This window comes from Bos mutus, chromosome 11 (genome assembly GCF_027580195.1).
Source record: "Bos mutus isolate GX-2022 chromosome 11, NWIPB_WYAK_1.1, whole genome shotgun sequence".
NCBI lineage: Eukaryota > Metazoa > Chordata > Mammalia > Artiodactyla > Bovidae > Bos > Bos mutus.
This window is the reverse complement of record NC_091627.1, coordinates 51688704-51706350: the sequence shown is the minus strand read 5'-3', so window position 1 is coordinate 51706350 and position 17647 is coordinate 51688704. Positions and strand designations below refer to the sequence as shown.

Here is a 17647-nt window from a genome sequence, read left to right as displayed (position 1 = left end):
ACCTTCAAATACAAGTGGGTTTTTTTCCTTTATATATTTCTTCTGAATAGAAAACTATTGAGATAATAAAACAAAACTAGAAAAAGAATAATCAGAATTTTATACTAATGTATCATAAGTCTTTTTGTAATTTCTGTATCAAAATAAAAAGAGGTGCTTTAGTAGAAAACATAGTGTTTTAATCTCTGTTCTGCCATGCACTGGAATGCTAAACATGATAAGAAGGAACCCACAGCTTGAGGCCAGAGGGAAAATTCCCCTTATGACTATAACAAGCAGAGGCAAAAGCAAAAGATAATAGTAATGGTATTTGATAAATTGTTCACAGGAAGTTTGGAAGTTTAACTAGTTTCTATTCTTTCCACTCCCTTGGTTTTTTTTTTTTTTTTTTTTTTCCAATTTTTATTTCTGTAGTAACACAAACCAAACCAAACAGAACCTCCATTATCTTTAAAAAAAAAAAAAAACACAGCAGCAACAACATTCCCATGGATAAAAAGCTAGGAAACCAGAAGGGAAAGAGACACGTGTACCCCAATGTTCATCACAGCACTGTTTGTAATAGCCAGGACATGGAAGCAACCTAGATGCCCATCAGCAGATGAATGGATAAGAAAGCTGTGGTACATATACACAATGGAGTATTACTCAGCCATTAAAAAGAATACATTTGAATCAGTTCTAATGAGGTGGATGAAACTGGAGCCTATTATACAGAGTGAAGTAAGCCAGAAGGAAAAACACCAATACAGTATACTAACGCATATATATGGAATTTAGAAAGATGGTAACAATAACCCTGTGTACGAGACAGCAAAAGAGACAGTGATATATAGAACAGTCTTATGGACTCTGTGGGAGAGGGAGAGGGTGGGAAGATTTGGGAGAATGGCATTGAAACATGTAAAATATCATGTATGAAACGAGATGCCAGTCCAGGCTCGATGCACAATACTGGATGCTTGGGGCTAGTGCACTGGGACGACCCAGAGGGATGGTATGGGGAGGGAGGAGGGAGGAGGGTTCAGGATGGGCAACACATGTATACCTGTGGTGGATTCATTTTGATATTTGGCAAAACTAATACAATTATGTAAAGTTTAAAAATTAAATCAAAGTAAAAAAAAAAAAAAAGCTCTGTATAACTTTATGGATGGCATTATCTTCCTTTGAAGAGAAAATAGTCCCCCAAATCTTTGTCAAATCTATTAAATTATCTAAACATTAGTCAAACACCTTAAAAATTTATTTATGTTCCCAGTGGTAGGCCAATTCCTATTTATACTCAGTTTCTGTAAAACCATGCAGGTCTCTGCAGCAACTTATGTATATGATGAAATGAGATCCCAGGTCATAAATTGTGCCTCACAGGATATGTTTTGAGGATCTACAGAAAATATCATCTGACAGATCTCTAGATGTTCTCTTTCATTGGCAAAATCCTGGATGTGCAAGGCTGAAACATACACATCCGATTCACATATACCTAGATTTTGGACATGAATTTGAGCAAGCTCCAGGAGATAGTGAAAGACAAGGAGCCTAGTCTGCTTCAGTTCATGGGGTTGCAAAGAGTCGGACATTACTTAGTGACTGAAAAACAACAGACTTAAATCAGTTACTCTTTTCTAAAACTTGCTTAATTACTTTTTTTCCTCTGAATGAATGGTTGGTTGATGTGTAATCCTATAGCATTTTCATGAAAAAGCCCAAACTAGGGCATATGTATACATTTTTAATCATTTAAAAATCCTACAAATTCCCATCACCATTTTCCACTCCTTGAACTCAAATGCTGACCTCTCAGATGTACACTCTGAAGTTTTACAAGTAGAAAGAGCTTAAAAGAAATTGACTAACATTTACAACTCTGAAATATCAGCATAATATTAGCTCCAAAGAAACAAAAGTATATGGAGAAAAACAATGTGCTGCTTTATCATCTGAAGGCAGCTGTCACATAGTGGGTATAACTTCAGTGCTTGGTGAAGTTAGGTGAGACACTAACTTGCTAGCCAAAACTGCTTCTTTTCTCTTTGGTTTGCTCCTTGGAAATAGGATGTCTGCCTTCAAAATACAGGCACTTTTATGGAGGTCTGGACCATGATTCTGGAATCAGAGATTTCTTAAGCCTTTTCCATGCATGAGAGTAATTAAGAATTTACTTTGAAAACTGAACAATTGTGAGGTGAAGAAAGTGGAGAAAACCACTACACCATTCAGGTATGACCTAAATTAAATTATGACTATATAGTGGAAGTGAGAAATAGATTTAAGGGACTAGATCTGACAGACAGATTGCCTGATGAACTATGGATGGAGGTTCGTGACATTGTACAGGAGACAGGAATCAAGACCATTCCCAAGAAAAAGAAATGTAAACAAGCAAAATGGCTGTCTCAGGAGGCCTTACAAATAGCTGTGAAAAGAAGGGAAGCGAAAAGCAAAGGAGAAAAGTAAAGATATACCCATTTGAATGCAGAGTTCCAAAGAATAGCAAAGAGAGATGAGAAAGCCTTCCTCAGTGATCAATGCAAAGAAATAGAGGAAAACAATAGAATGGGAAAGACTAGTGATCTCTTTAAAATAATTAGAGATACCAAGGGAACATTTCATGCAAAGATGGGCTCAATAAAAGACAGAAATGGTATGGACCTAAGAGAAGCAGAAGATATTAAGAAGAGGTGGCAAGAATACACAGAAGAACTGTACAAAAAAGATCTTCATGACCCAGATAATCACGATGGTGTGATCATTCACCTAGAGCCAGGCATCCTGGAATGTGAAGTCAAGTGGGCCTTAGAAAACATCACTACGAACAAAGCTAGTAGAGGTGATGGAATCCCAATTGAGCTATTTCAAATCCTGAAAGATGATGCTGTGAAAGTGCTACACTCAATATGCCAGCAAATTTAGAAAACTCAGCAGTGGCCATAGGACTGGAAAAGGTCAGTTTTAATTCCAATCCCAAAAAAGGCAATGGCTCAAACTACTGCACAATTGCACTCATCTCACACGCTAGTAAAGTAATGCTCAAAATTCTCCAAGCCAGGCTTCAGCAATACATGAACTGTGAACTTACAGATGATCAAGCTGGTTTTAGAAAAGGCAGAGGAACCAGAGATCAAATTGCCAACATCTGCTGGATCATCAAAAAAGCAAGAGAGTTCCAGAAAAACATCTATTTCTGCTTTATTGACTATGCCAAAGCCTTTGACTGCATGGATCACAAGAAACTGGAAAATTCTTCAAGAGATGGGGATACCAGACCACCTACCTGCCTCTTGAGAAACCTGTATGCAAGTCAGAAAGCAACAGTTAGAACTAGACATGGAACAACAGACTGGTTCAAAATAGGAAAAGGAGTACATCAAGGCTGTATTTTGTCACCCTGCTTATTTAACTTATATGCAGAGTACATCATGAGAAATGCTGGACTGCAGGAAGCACAAGCTGGAATCAAGATTGCCAGGAGAAATATCAGTAACCTCAGATATGCAGATGACACCACCCTTATGGCAGAAAGTGAGGAAGAACTAAAGAGCCTCTTGATGAAAGTTAAAGAGGAGAGTGAAAAAGTTGGCTTAAAGCTCAACATTCAGAAAACTAAGATCAAGGCATCCAGTCCCATCACTTCATGGCAAATAGATGGGGAAACAGTGGAAACAGTGTCAGACTTTATCTTGGGGGGCTCCAAAATCACCGCAAATGGTGATTGCAGCCATGAAATTAAAAGACGCTTACTCCTTGGAAGGAAAGTTATGACTAACCTAGACAGCATATTAAAAAGCAGAGACATTACTTTGTCAACAAAGGTCCGTCTAGTCAAGGCTATGGTTTTTCCAGTGGTCATGTATGGATATGAGAGTTGGACTATAAAGAAAGCTGAGTGCCAAAGAATTGATGCTTTTGAACTGTGGTGTTGGAGAAGACTCTTGAGAGTCCCTTGGACTGCAAAGAGATCCAAGCAGTCCATTCTAAAGAAGATCAGTCCTGGGTGTTCATTAGTAGGACTGATTTTGAAGGTGAAACTCCAACACTTTGGCCACCTGATGCAAAGAAGTGACTCATTTGAAAAGACCCTGATAATGGGAAAAATTGAGGGTGGGAGGAGAAGGGGACGACAGAGAATGAGATGGTTGGATGGCATCACCGACTCAATGGACATGGGTTTGGGTGGACTCTGGGAGTTGGTGATGGACAGGGAGGCCTGGCGTTCTGCAGTTCATGGGATCACAAAGAGTTGGACATGACTGAGTGACTGAACTGAACTGAACTGAATGAGAAAAGCAGACCAGATCACTGAACTTTCCAATGTAAAAATAAAAGTCAAGACAGAATACATAATAGATAAAGTAATACATAAGACAGAATACATAAAATAATCACTGAATAAACACTATGTCAGACTCTGGGTTCACTATATTCTGCTGGTGACATAACCTTATCACTGTTGCACAAAGGAGACCATAAGGATTAGACCAGACCTAGGACCAGAGTGAGGGGAGTGAGGCACCTGCCTCAGGTATAAAGAGGAAGAGGTCATCAAAGAACTCAGGAATCAAGGTAAATAATAATTTAATGCATACTTTAGAAACTCAAAATTAATGCCAAAAAATCAGCATTGAACAAATATCAGAATTTGAAATAAAGTCAAGCTCTGATAGGACCAGGATTCAGGTGAAGCCAGTGAAGTGTCCTATGTACGTACAGGTCAGGTAACATTTTTACATTTTAAATCTTAGCAAATTAAAGGATGTATTTATACTTTTTAAAATGTCATTATTTACCTGAATTTCAAGTTTAACTGGGTGTTCTGTAATTTTATGTGCTAAATCCAGCAACTCTATTGCCAGGGGTAATAGAGATGTTTAAGATTGTAAGTAGGGTAGTTACAGACACACGTTTTGTGGGAACGCATATTCTACCTGGCTTCAATAACGTGTAACTAAGCATATAGCACATGTTCCTAAGGTGTAAGGCACTATGTTGGTCACTGTGGAGGTGGTGAGGGGGGACACACAAAAAGCAAGTTACAGCCTTACACTCGAGGAGCTTCTAATCCAGTGAGTGATCCCAACATGCGACCAACAGCACTAACAACTAGGCAAAAAGACTAGCTCCCTACAGGGCTAAATGAGATGCTCAGAAGAAGAAAATGCTGCATTTGGGAAGTCAAGTAATATCACAGAGGGATGGGAGGATTTAGCCTGGCCTTAAGTCCTGGGCAAAATCTGAATAGGAAAACTCCTCTATCCATGGGATTCTCCAAGCTAGAATACTGGAGTGGGTATCCCTTCCCTTCTTCAGGGGATCTTTCCAACCCAGGGATCAAACCCAGGTCTTTGGCATTGCAGGCAGATTCTTTACTGTCTGAGCCACCAGGGAAGCCCAGATAGGAAAGAGGCAAGGTCAAAGCAGCACCAGGACAAGAAATGGCAAGGCAGGTACTGGGACAACAGTGGGTGGAATGGCCAGCCTTTTCTCTACCATGTGAATGGATCAGTTTGACTACCATGAAGACAAGTTATTTTTATAAGAACTTCCTTATAGGGTGATTATAGCAAACTATAGTTTGATCTGCAAGCTCAGAGGATTCCAGGGATGTTAGCATTTCCACCTTTGTGCGGTTGAGATTCTCTTTGTATAATATTTGCAATTTAGTATCTCCAGCTTTCAAATCTTTGGCTGAAGGCAATTCAAAAACTGCAGTTGACTTGGGTTTGTTTTCTTGGTTTAGAGCAGCTGGGGAATAGTAAAGGCAGGACTGGAAGTTAGGGAATTGGGGCCACCAGCTGAAATCATCCATTTGCTGACCCTTTGTTAGCACTGATTTCTTTAAATGTTACCAGTGTTGGGACAAGGATAATAATCCCTCAATGCTCAGATTTACATAGAAAATGGGGACAGTAGCCCATCACTCCATACTCCCCTGTGCTCTGTTATGAACCCAAGTAGAAATACTTTGGGGAGAAGGCAGTGGCACCCCACTCCAGTCCTCTTGCCTGGAAAATCCCATGGATGTAGGAGCCTGGTAGGCTGCGGTCCATGGGGTCGCAAAGAGTCGGACATGACTGAGGGACTTCACTTTCACTTTTTACTTTCATGCATTGGAGAAGGAAATGGCAACCCACTCCAGTGTTCTTGCCTGGAGAATCCCAGGGATGGGGGAGCCTGGTAGGCTGCCGTCTATGGGGTCGCACAGAATCGGACACAACTAAAGAGACTTAGCAGCAGCAGCAGAAATACTGTTGAATTATCAACCTAAATTGGACAAGAAGCCAATCACTGAGACAGGCCAAATAAACAAAAAAGACTCTTGCTTCATAGTGTCAGCCCTTTGTTATTAGGTTCTGTGATCTTGGACTAAAGATTTGCCCGTTTTTTGTGTCTGAGTTCTCTCATAAGCACAATGGATAGCATGATATATGCCCTGTCTTCTTGACTGGGTTAGCAGGACAATCAATCCTGGTGTCAGTGTGCTGGAAACATTAAAAGGCATTAATAGTATTCAGCATAATTAGCAAAGTATTTCTACTGTGGGGAAAAAAATTAAAGTATTGCTTTGGAAAATACACAGAAACTATTTTTAGATCACCTGGACTTTGACTTTCTCTACTCACGCAGATAATATATGAAAACCTTGCCAAAAACTAGAATTCTTAAAGGAAAAGTTACTTCTGTTTAAGGAAGGGATATTTGGGACAGTTCATTTTAAACAATTAGTCTGGGATACTGTAAGAGGCTAAATAAGGGACAGAAACACCAGATGAATATCTTTTGCATAGTAGGTCCGTGGATATATTTTTAAATAACTAAAGATTTGGTCATCATGAGCAAATTGTAGTTTCCAGGGAATCAACCAGAAGCCTTACACAACTCTCCCTCCCTAACCCTCCAGGCTCTATAAACTAAAAATAGTTTAACAAATTGAAGCGAAGGGAGAGTTCCATCTTCATTTTTACACCACTGCCTAGTAATTAAACCTAAGTGTGTGGTCTTCATCCATTTACTCCCTGTCTTAGCTGAATAAGAAGGAAACGAAAAGCAGTCATAAGCACTCTCTGCCAGCAACTACCTAGGTGATCTGGCAACTTCTCTGCACTCCAGACTTATCATCTGTCCAACAGAGGGAGCACACATGAGTGACAGACCCCAGGAAATGGGGGAGCCCAAACCTGTCAAGAACTCATAACCACGTTTCCTTGTTGTGAGGATGTTCTCACTACACTGCAGAAAGGGCTGGGACTGGCTGTCAGCCGGGGTTTTCTCATCTCTAAAATGTGAGTAAATAACTTGCTTTGGGGATTATTGTGAACCTAAAGAGACAGTATCTGGAGCAGGTGGCACAGCCCTAACTCAGCAAGAGCTATCTTAATCGATTTCTTCTTCTTCCTCACCCCTCCATTCCTCTCAAAGATGAAAAGAGCAAAACCCAGGAAGATGACATTACTGATTCTGATCATATGGCCTCAATATCGTCAGACCAGGACCTCTGGACTTCCAGCCCAGGGCCATTTCTATGCCATATATAAACCATCTCTCTCTCCTAAAATTCTAAGATTTTGTGATTTTATGGAGTTTCACATGTTTCTCTTCAAAGGCCATCAGAAGAAATCTCGGTTTGGGTTTATCTGCCCCATCACACGTTGCCTACAGACCTTGTGTACCTTTCTCAAAGTGCTCCCACTTGCCTTTACCTTTACCTGCAGAGGGTGAGTTTGCAATAGAGACAGTCATTTACTAAGTATTGTTGTTTAAAAAAAATAAAAGAAGAGACAGGCGGGAGCATGCTCTCACAGCGCTTCAGGCAGCTTTCCTAGTTGCCATCTGTTACGCTCGGGAGGTGCGTGTTTATTAAACTTTATTTGTTTTTGTCTTTGGGCTCTATTTTACAAAACACATTTGGGGCAAATCTGAGGTTGAACTTATGAGAGGAAAGGGAATGAATTTCCTGATTTGGCTTTTTATAGGGGGTCCTTTATTCTCCTAGCTTCTGGCTCTAAATTTAAGTCCAGTTTGCCAAAGTATCAGATGCTATCAAGAAAACTTCCTATTTTTAGTTCAATACTACACAAAAATGATTGGGGACATTAATTGAAATTTTGATTTTTCACAATCATTCTTCAGTAAAAAGACAATATCTTGGTTCATTTTTTAATAATACTGTCCTTTGTCCTATTGTGAAATAAAAGCCCCTCTTTCTCTCTCTTTTATTAAATATTCATCATTCCCTCTGAAACACTGAAGAGATATGCAAAATATTTAAATTCTATGCTGAACATTTCACAACTTCCTAATTTATAAAACAAAAAAATAAAGAATAGTAATTTTTAAATTTCTGAAATTGACTGAATATTTGTTTAAAGGCCATTCCCCATTCCAGCCCCTCATTCTACCTTAAACACATAGTTTAGTACAAGGAGTCACTCATGGAGACCCCAAGAATATAAATCTACTATTTCAGTGCTTCCATCAGATCTGTGGTTTCATGTTAGTTTCAGGGCACGATATTAATATGTTGGAAATGGCTGTAAGAAGGCCAATGTCTCTCGCTTTGTTCTTTCTCTCAATGGTACCTGCAAACTTGATTGAATGTTTGAGAAATCTTCAAAATATTGTATAGTGGTGATTCTCATATATTGAATGTGTGGGCTAATCAAATGCCCACTCTTCAGATTGCTGTCATTTGAAAGAGATGGAAGTCAAAATCATCAGAATGGCAGAAAGCTATACTGCGCCATGCACTCCATCTCTAACACATTTTCCTGTCATTTAAACCTATGATTTAGACAACGGAAGGGAGGAGAAAAAATTATCTATTGATCTAGTGGTCACTCTATCCTGTTTGGAGGGTTGCCTATCTACCTTCAGACCCTGCATGTAGAAATGATATTCTTATTACAAATAGCACCATTATTTAAAGAACCTTGAACACTGTGTAAAACCTTTATATTATGTGTAAATCACAGTCTGAGAATGTGAACCTTTCTAAACATTTCCTTTTCACCACCTATGGACATTTCTCTTAGAAAAAAATGGGCAATATCTCTTTAGAATGGATAAAAGTTTAGCATCAGCCGCAAATCAAACCCATGATCGGGATCCTTTAACCACATAAAATTCCAGCTTCCCTGGACTCTGAAATAGGGGTGGGAGGATAAAGATAGGGAAAAACATTATGATAATGTGTTAGGGCAAAAATGTATCTGATGCTTCTCTGCCAGGCATTATCAATACTCAAGGAAAAAATCATCACTAATAAGGTTAGAAAATCAGGATGGCTTTGTTTGTGAAACCCCCAGACCACACCTACTAGCATAGCAGTGTCAGTACACATATCAGGCAATGCACAGAGAAGGCCTGACTTGGAGAGTTCAGGGCACGTTGCTGTCGTTTCCATTTTCCCAGCAACTTCTCTTGGGTTCTTTTGGTAAACCCTCTAATTTTTCCTTCTGATTCTCAACCAAGGAGTTCTGGCCCAGGGATAAACTCATGATAACATCCAAACCAGTGAGATTCAGCCATAAGGTGGTTGGTAAAATTATTAATAAGGAGGCATATTTTTCTCCACTGGGATTGATAAACTGTCAGCAGATACACCTTGAGCTGGTTAAGGTGTCTTTGAAAATGGGTGTCACAAGAAAAGCATAGCTGGGGAGTAGAAAGAGGAGAAAAGGGAGGGGGAGGGAAGGGGAATAAGGAGAGGGAGAGAGGAAGAAGGAGACAGATGAGAAATTAATTTGGGGCTGAAAAGAGATGAGATGCTAGGGAAAGGAAACAAAAGGGAATGCAAAAGAAGGGAAGAGAAGGGTAAGGGAAGTCAGCTTTTGGAGGCAAACCAGATTGGTTCATAGTTTTCATTATATACTAAACTTGTAAAATAAAACTCCATGAAGGTACAGTCTTTCCTTTATTTATCATTAAATCTTGGCAGCCTGGAGCTTTGCCTGGCAAATAATAGGCACTCAACAAATTTTATTATTATCAGTGAATGAAATGCATGGGTTCCTGAATCTAGCTGTACCTAAATCCATTAGTATCTATCAATGGATTTCCTAGTGTCATGAGTTAACAAATTCCCCCATGTTTGTTGATGTCGAATCTCTGTCCCTAACAACCAACAATGTCTGACTAAATCAGAGACCTTAAACTACCAGACCAAAATGATTTGAAGGTGGCATGTTAGAAAGGGAAAACCTCAGCAAGTTCCCCGTGGATGTAGCTCAGAGAACCAAGGGAGCTCAGACCTTGGTTTCACCTAGAGAGCTTTTCGCTGCACTAATCACTGTCAGAGCTCTAAATCCTAATATTGTATTCCTCCCCTAAATCCAGTCAGTCAGTAGACTTGAGAATTTATCCATCAAAGAGACCTTAGAAATCTTGCTGTTCCTCAAATCCTTCTGCCCATGACGACCAACCATGCGAATGTATTGGGTTGGCCAAAAAGTTCGTTCGGTTTTTTTCTATAACATCATATGGAAAAATATGAACAAACTTTTTGGCCAACTCAAAACATTTCCAACACCACATTATTCTTAATATGACCTGTTGAGACCAAGCTTTCACTTCCTTGGCCCAGTATACCTCTCAGTTTCCATTTAGTGCTTACTGCATCTCTACTTTCTAGTAAACTTTTGAGTCTGTATTTTAAGACTTCATAAATGCTTTTCCTTCTTGTAACTGCCTGTATCTCTAGTCAATTTGTTCCTTCTCAACAACTCACACACCTTCTGCCTCATGTTGGTGCCTGGCTGAAAGGGGTTATTCTCCCTTTGACCTTTTGCCTAACCAGGTTCTACCCATGCTTCAAGGAACAGCTCCAAATCTTTCCCCCGGGAGTGTTTCTGTACTGAGCTAGTCCTTAAAGATCTTCCTCTCCTCTGACCATATCCTTCTATTAGGTACTGTGGCAAATAATACATATGCTAATGATAGACTGTCCTGCACTGTTTATCAAGTTTTCATATTTCAGCAAAAAGGAACCCAAGTTTTCTATGGATAGTGAATGCCCTGATTTTCTCCTGGAGTACTCAGCATAAAACCCCTAAGATTCCAAATATATGCATTAACATATGATATTTGTCTTTCTCTTTATGACTTACTTCACTCTGTACAATAGCCTCTAAGTTCATCCACATCACTTCAAATGACCCAATTCTGTTCCTTTTTATGGCTGAGTAATATTCCACATCTTTTCCATCCATTCATCTATTGATGGACACTTAGATTGCTTCCATGTCTGGACTATTGTAAATAGTGCTATGATGAACATTGGGTACTTGTGTCTCTTTGAATTATGTTTTTCTTAGGGTAAATGTACAGCAGAAACTAATACAACATTGGAAAGCAATTATATGCCAATCAATAAAATCAAGAATAAAAAAAATAAAATGATGGTGATTAAAAAAACAAAAACAAAACAAAAGCCTCCTAAGAAGTGCTCCAGAAACACTCATTTGTGAATAGAAGGACAGAGGGTCCATGTAGGCACCTAGGGTTAGAAGGCAGGTATGGAAGGAGTGAATGATTTGGAAAATTTGGGGTCCTAAAAATAAATATCACCTACTTCATGATTTACTGATCAAAACCACAGGAAGTGGTTGGCACCTGTGTAATGTTACAATTCTTGCTCTTTGATTTATTTTATCACCACAGGTGTAGTCCCCAGTGATTATCTGTCAGGCAACCCTGCCCTAGAATACAGTTTCCATCAGAGCCCCCCTTCCCCAGCTCCCAAGCTGGATGATTGTTGAGAGCAATGGTAAATTAACCATATGCACCCTCAAAGCCTATGAGAGACAATGAACTGAGCAAACTGCTAAAAAAAAAATCCCATTTTATCTTCAGAGTTGAGATGGAAGTAGTCAAGGCAAAGTGAAATTTCCATTGATTTTATACACACACACACACACAAACCTGTATATACCCATACTACATAAATGATTTAAATTTCAATGAAATTTAAGCTTCTGCTTCATTTTTCTGTGCATATTCCCCAAACCACTCAGTTACTATTAAAGCTAACAACACCTAAAAGATCCCCAGACTCTGGCAATTTCCAGCATCTCAAAAATAAGATCAATAGTTGGGTCCACACTGCTGAGACTTCACAGAAATCGGAAAACAATCAGGCAGACGGTTACTTAGGTTTACGGAACGTCTATCTGGGTAGGGACCCCAAGCCTTGGTCTTCCTGTGCTTCATCTGCCCATAGATCAGAGGCCAGTTCATACTGTAATTCCTTCAACACACATCCCTGCCCTCCCATCTCACAGCAACCCATCCTCCACTGAGTACCTATAGCCACCTGCATCATTTATTTGGTTGCCCGTTTCCACTCAGGCAACAATTACATACGGTACAAATCTCTTGCATTGTTAATTGAATTTCAGATGTCACACTCTAAAACACAAATATATAAAATGCATAATTATAATCCTATACTATTCACAAACTTCTCATGACTCTATGTCACTTCTTCCCAATTAGAAGTACAGGAGTTTAAAGATAGTGTATTAGTCAGCTTGGGTTGACATAAGAAAATACCACCAACTGGATGGCTTAAACAAGAGACATTTATTTTCCTGTTATCCTGAAGGCTAGAAAGCCAAGAGCAAGGTCCTGCAGGGATGGTTTCTCTCTTTTTGGCTTACAGACATGGTGGAAAGAGAGGTCAAGTAAGCTTTCTAGCACCCTTCTTCTTATAAGGGCACTAAGCCTATAATGGAACTCTCCTGAGGGAATCATGTCGAAGATGTGGAATAGTGGGTTTGAAAGCTATAGCACCTCCTCTTTCGGGGGAGTCGGTGGGTACACACAGTCCCCTGGGGGCTTTGGATCTCTGACAGCTTCCCAGGCTGAAAAGAAATCCAGAGCTCAAGCTCAGCACATTGTACCCTGTACCATATCTCAGCTGCTTTCTGCTACTCTGGTTGATGAAGTATTCAGCATTGGAAATGTTGAGATTTCACAGGTCACTATTGTGGGGATTATCAGAAATGCAGAGAAAGTTACAACCAACATTGTTTACAAGACAGATGACATGACAGCTGCACCCATGGATGTTCGCTAGTGGGTTGACACAGATGATGCCAACAGTGAAAACACTGTGGTCCCTCCAGAAACATATGTGAAAGTGGCTGGTCATCTGAGATCTTTCCAGAACAATAAAAGCCTGGTAGCCTTTAAGATCATGCCCCTGGAGGATATGAATGAGTTCACCACACATATTCTGGAAGTAGTCAATGCACACATGATGCTGAGCAAGTCGAACAGCCATCCTTCAGCAGGGAGAGCACCTATCAGCAATCCAGGAATGGGTGAAGCTGGAAACTTCGGTGGGAATAACTTCATACCAGCAAATGGCCTCACTGTGGCCCAGAACCAGGTGCTGAATTCGATCCAGGCTTGCCTAAGACCTGTACGATTGAACTTTCAGGATCTCAAGAACCAACTCCAACACATGTCTGTAGCCTCAATCAAGCTAGCTGTGGATTTTCTAAGCAACGAGGGACACATCTATTCCACTGTGGATGATGATCATTTTAAATTCACAGATGCAGAATAACTGGATCTAACTGGGTACCCGAGATATTTTCCAGTTGGACCTTTTTTTGCAGCCTCTTGTCTCCAGCTGTGCATATAATTGCCAAGGTGACTTCTAGGAAGTAGATTTCATCTATAACAGATCTCAACTGACATCCTTTTGAAACTTACTACTACTCTTCTGTGTTTTTGATGGACTTCCCTGGTAGCTCAGACGGTAAAGCGTCCGCCTACAATGCGGGAGACCCGGGTTCAATCCCTGGGTCAGGAAGACTCCCCTGGAGAAGGAAACGGCAACCCATTCCAGTATTCATGCCTGGAAAATCCCATGGACCGAGGAGTCTGGTGGGCTACAATCCATGTGGTCGCAAAGAGTTGGACACGACTGAGTGACTTCTGTGTGTGTGTGTGTGTGTGTGTGTAAGCCTATAATGAGGGCCCCATTCTAATAACTTATCTAAACCTAATTACTCTAAGAAGCCCCATTTCCAAATACCATCACCTTGGGGGGCTTCAACATAGGAATTTCGGAGGCAATCAATTCAGTCCATGTGTACATGCATGCGTGTTAAGTCATTTCAGTCATATCGGACTCTTTGCAGTTCTGTGTACTGCAGCCTACCAGGCTCCTTGGTCCATGGTATTCTCCAGGCAAGAATACTGTAGTGGGTTGCCATGCCCTCATCCAGGGCATCTTCTCCACCCAGGGATCAAACCTGCGTCTCTTGTGGCTCCTGCATTGCAGGCAGATTCTTAATTGCTGAGTCACTGGTGAAGCCCCAAGCTTAAAGACACTAGATATTAAAAAAGGAATGGGTTTGGTAAAATGGCACTTTCAAGGGCTGAGCAAGGTCCTGACTGGAACAAACAGGCCATCCCAGAGAGCACCTGGGACCATTCTATTTGCCAACCTTACAGTAGAACAAAATGAAGAGGTTTCCCTGGTGACACTGGGAAAAGAAAATCCACAAATTGGGAGTGCCTGGCACTTCCTGCATGCCCAGGGGACCCCCAAAGAGATTACCTGGCACTCTTGAGAACCAACGCTTTTTCTTTTCCTCCCCAAATCAAATCTGACCTCTCTTGGTCCTTGGAAAACCTGTGAGAACCACTTTTCCCCATCCTCTCATCAACCCCACCTACAATCTATATCATGACACTTTCTTCTCCTTGTCACACTTCCCTCAAAAAGACCAGCACTATCTGGAAAGTAACCACATAGATCCTGGTCACTTTAGTTCTTATCACTACAGGGGAACTAAGAGAGAATAACATTTCATTTTTAATTAAAATAACTAAAGAAATATTTTAACTACTTATAAATTAGCAAGCTCTAGTCTAGAGGTGCTAGCCTCATTGCTAACCCGTTTTCTCTTCAAGCCTTGGGCTCTAGCTCAACTTTTCAAACCCACCTGCAAGCCAGACTAGACAGCCAGGCTGCTCCCAGCCCCAGCACCAAAGTCCCAAGGCCTCTGCCACATGACCAAGGTCTAAGCACAAGGCACTCCTAAGGCTTAGGTGAGTCAGGGATCTCTCGGAGGCCCTTCTCCCTGAAAAGCTTGGAATTTGACCCATAAGGAAACCATCTCAGGGGGCCTTTGCTCACCCTTGGCACTGATGAAAACTTTATGAGGCAAATAGTACTTTTTTTTTTTTTGTAGCACAACCGTTAAAAATTAAACTAAGTAGAAAGCAGGCCGAAACCCTGCAACACATGTCTCACATGGTCCCAAATATTCCTCACTGTGTGGCTCCCATAAACACCATCTGCTGTGTTAATTTGTAAAGAATTACAAGGTTCTTAAAATTACACTTTGCTCTCTGTAGCATACACTGTGTCTATTAAGGCGGAGAGTTGAGAATATGCATCACGACTAGCCAGACACTGAGATCTTTTTCCTTCCTATGCTGGGATCCTACTGAAAGTTCGCTAAGTCTGCATTTAAGTCTGAATTTTAAAAAGTGTATCGTACTCTCTCTAGACGAGCTGTAGGAAAAAGATTCAAGACAAAATACACACAGCAAAATCTTGGCCTGGATTAGAATCCTAGCATCTCATACATTTTCAAGTTGTATGCGCATCCCTCCACTTCACTGAATCCTTCTGATGATGCAAAGTCCTTGAGTGTAAGTTAAAGACAGTACACAGCCAAAACTGAGAGAACTTCTTGGGTGAGACTTGCTCCTCCATCATGAAGTTCTGACCTCTAGGGGCCCTCAGAGCCCTTGGTTGGTGGCTGAGTCTTTCTCAATTGCTCATCCCTGTCTACTCACAGAGCCAGAAGGGCAGCATATGTTGCCAAGCACATCTCTCTGACAATTCAGGGCTAAGGTGTCGGGCCACTAATGTAAGCTTTTAGGTGGATTAAATTCCAAAAGGGGTTGCTGGTTACATGATGGTAAATGGTGGCCAGAAATGAGAAGGGAACTAGGAGGGTCTTCGGCTGAATAACACAAGGCTGGAAACTGCCGATGTGACATAATTGTTACAAATGGAGCTCCCTAGGTTCCTCTACCAGGAGATTCAATTCTGTGGCTCAGAAGTAGGTTGGAAATCTGAGTGTTTAATAAACATTTAAAAAATTACAAAGTTCTGGAAATACAGGGATTGTTTTAGTGGGTCCCGACCTGATGAATCATTTTATTAATTAAAATATTTCTAATTAATACCTAGGAATCTACATTTCCATATTGCCATGTTCTGTTGCTCAGCCTAGTTTGGGATCCATGAGTTCTGCAACAGTTTCCTAGTAGTAAGCCTGAAGTCGAACCAAGGATCCACAATGAAGGCAAATCTGCTTAATTCCTGATGACTCAGTTACTGATGTCAAAAACATAAGTTTCATAACCAATTGACTTAAGTGGAAAGGAAAGCCATACTGCCTGAGGATCCAAACAAGATAAAGCAGACACAGCCTGCCACATCATGTCAGAAAAAGTCCCTGAAAAAGAAGATTAAACCAGCTCCCCCAAATTTCTTACCTGCCACAGTCACATCTACATGTAGACATTAAAATAAGGCCGCTTGATACAGTGGACACAGAAATAAACAAGGCATCTGATCTTACTAAAGCACAGAGAGATTTACAAATTTATGAGAGCACATACACAGAAAAACAGGATCCTGATCCAGGCAGTGTTTCAGAGTTTCTACTGGTAAACCCAAGTCTACACTGTGCTGATTTCTCAACATTTTCTGAAAATTTACTCCCAAATTCCTCTCCCTATGGCCCCAATCTCTCTATTCCCTTGTAAGTACATCCCAGTTCTCAGAGAAGTCTGTCTCTGAAAACCACGTAATAATCTCCCAGACACTAATTGTGCCTTTCCTCCCAACTCAATCATCCTCTACAGCCCAGGTCAAGCTCTGCCTGACCCCATACCCCACACAGAACTTCTCTTCTCTCAACCACAGCAGCAACTGGTACAGTCCTTTCTGATGTCAGGCCATAGCATCCCCCTTAGACAAATCTCTGAGCAGCCTTCTTCAGGAAAGCTGGCTCTGAGCTGTCTCCCCCTACATCACTCATAGTCAGAGATCTGGCTAGAGCTACCCCTTGATTGCAGGCTGTCATGAAAAAAGGCAGGGATAGGATTAAATGTGGTTGCTTGAATTTTCTCTGTTCACTTAGAGTAAGCTGTACTGCATTGCTTCAAATTATATCGTCAATCTTATGAAAAAGCAGATTTTTAACACTGATTGTAAGGGGGAAAAAAACTACCAAACCGGGTTGGCATGCTAAGTTGCTTCAGTAGTGTGCAACTATTCACAACCCTATGGATTGTAGCGGATCAGACTCCTCTGTCCACGGGATTCTCCAGGCAAGAATACTGGAGTGGGCTGGCATGCCTTTCTTCAGGGGATCTTTCTGACCCAGGGCAGCAACACCCAAATTGTTTGATGATCCCTCTGTAAATTACATAACTAACACAATCATGTAAAATGAAAATGGTGTAATCATGTTTTATACATCAATGTGTGTGTGTGTATGTGTGTTGCAAGTTCACTCACTGCCATTATCTCTTTACTGTATGGTTACTGTTTCCACTAATAGAGTGTAAACTCTGTTGAAAGAAAGACCATATCCCCACTATGTCA

The 17647-nt window shown here is 40.7% G+C and overlaps 2 protein-coding genes across 2 annotated transcripts in view; one reads left to right on the top strand and one right to left on the bottom strand.

Annotated features, from left to right (window-relative positions):
• CTNNA2 (catenin alpha 2) overlaps window positions 1-17647 on the bottom strand; it is a 1382498-nt gene that overhangs the window by 314859 nt on the left and 1049992 nt on the right. The gene's annotated exons all lie outside the window — the stretch shown is intronic.
• On the top strand, window positions 12758-13570 carry LOC102276449 (replication protein A 32 kDa subunit). The gene is given in 1 exon segment (XM_005891825.2): window positions 12758-13570. A coding segment is annotated over 1 exon segment (813 nt).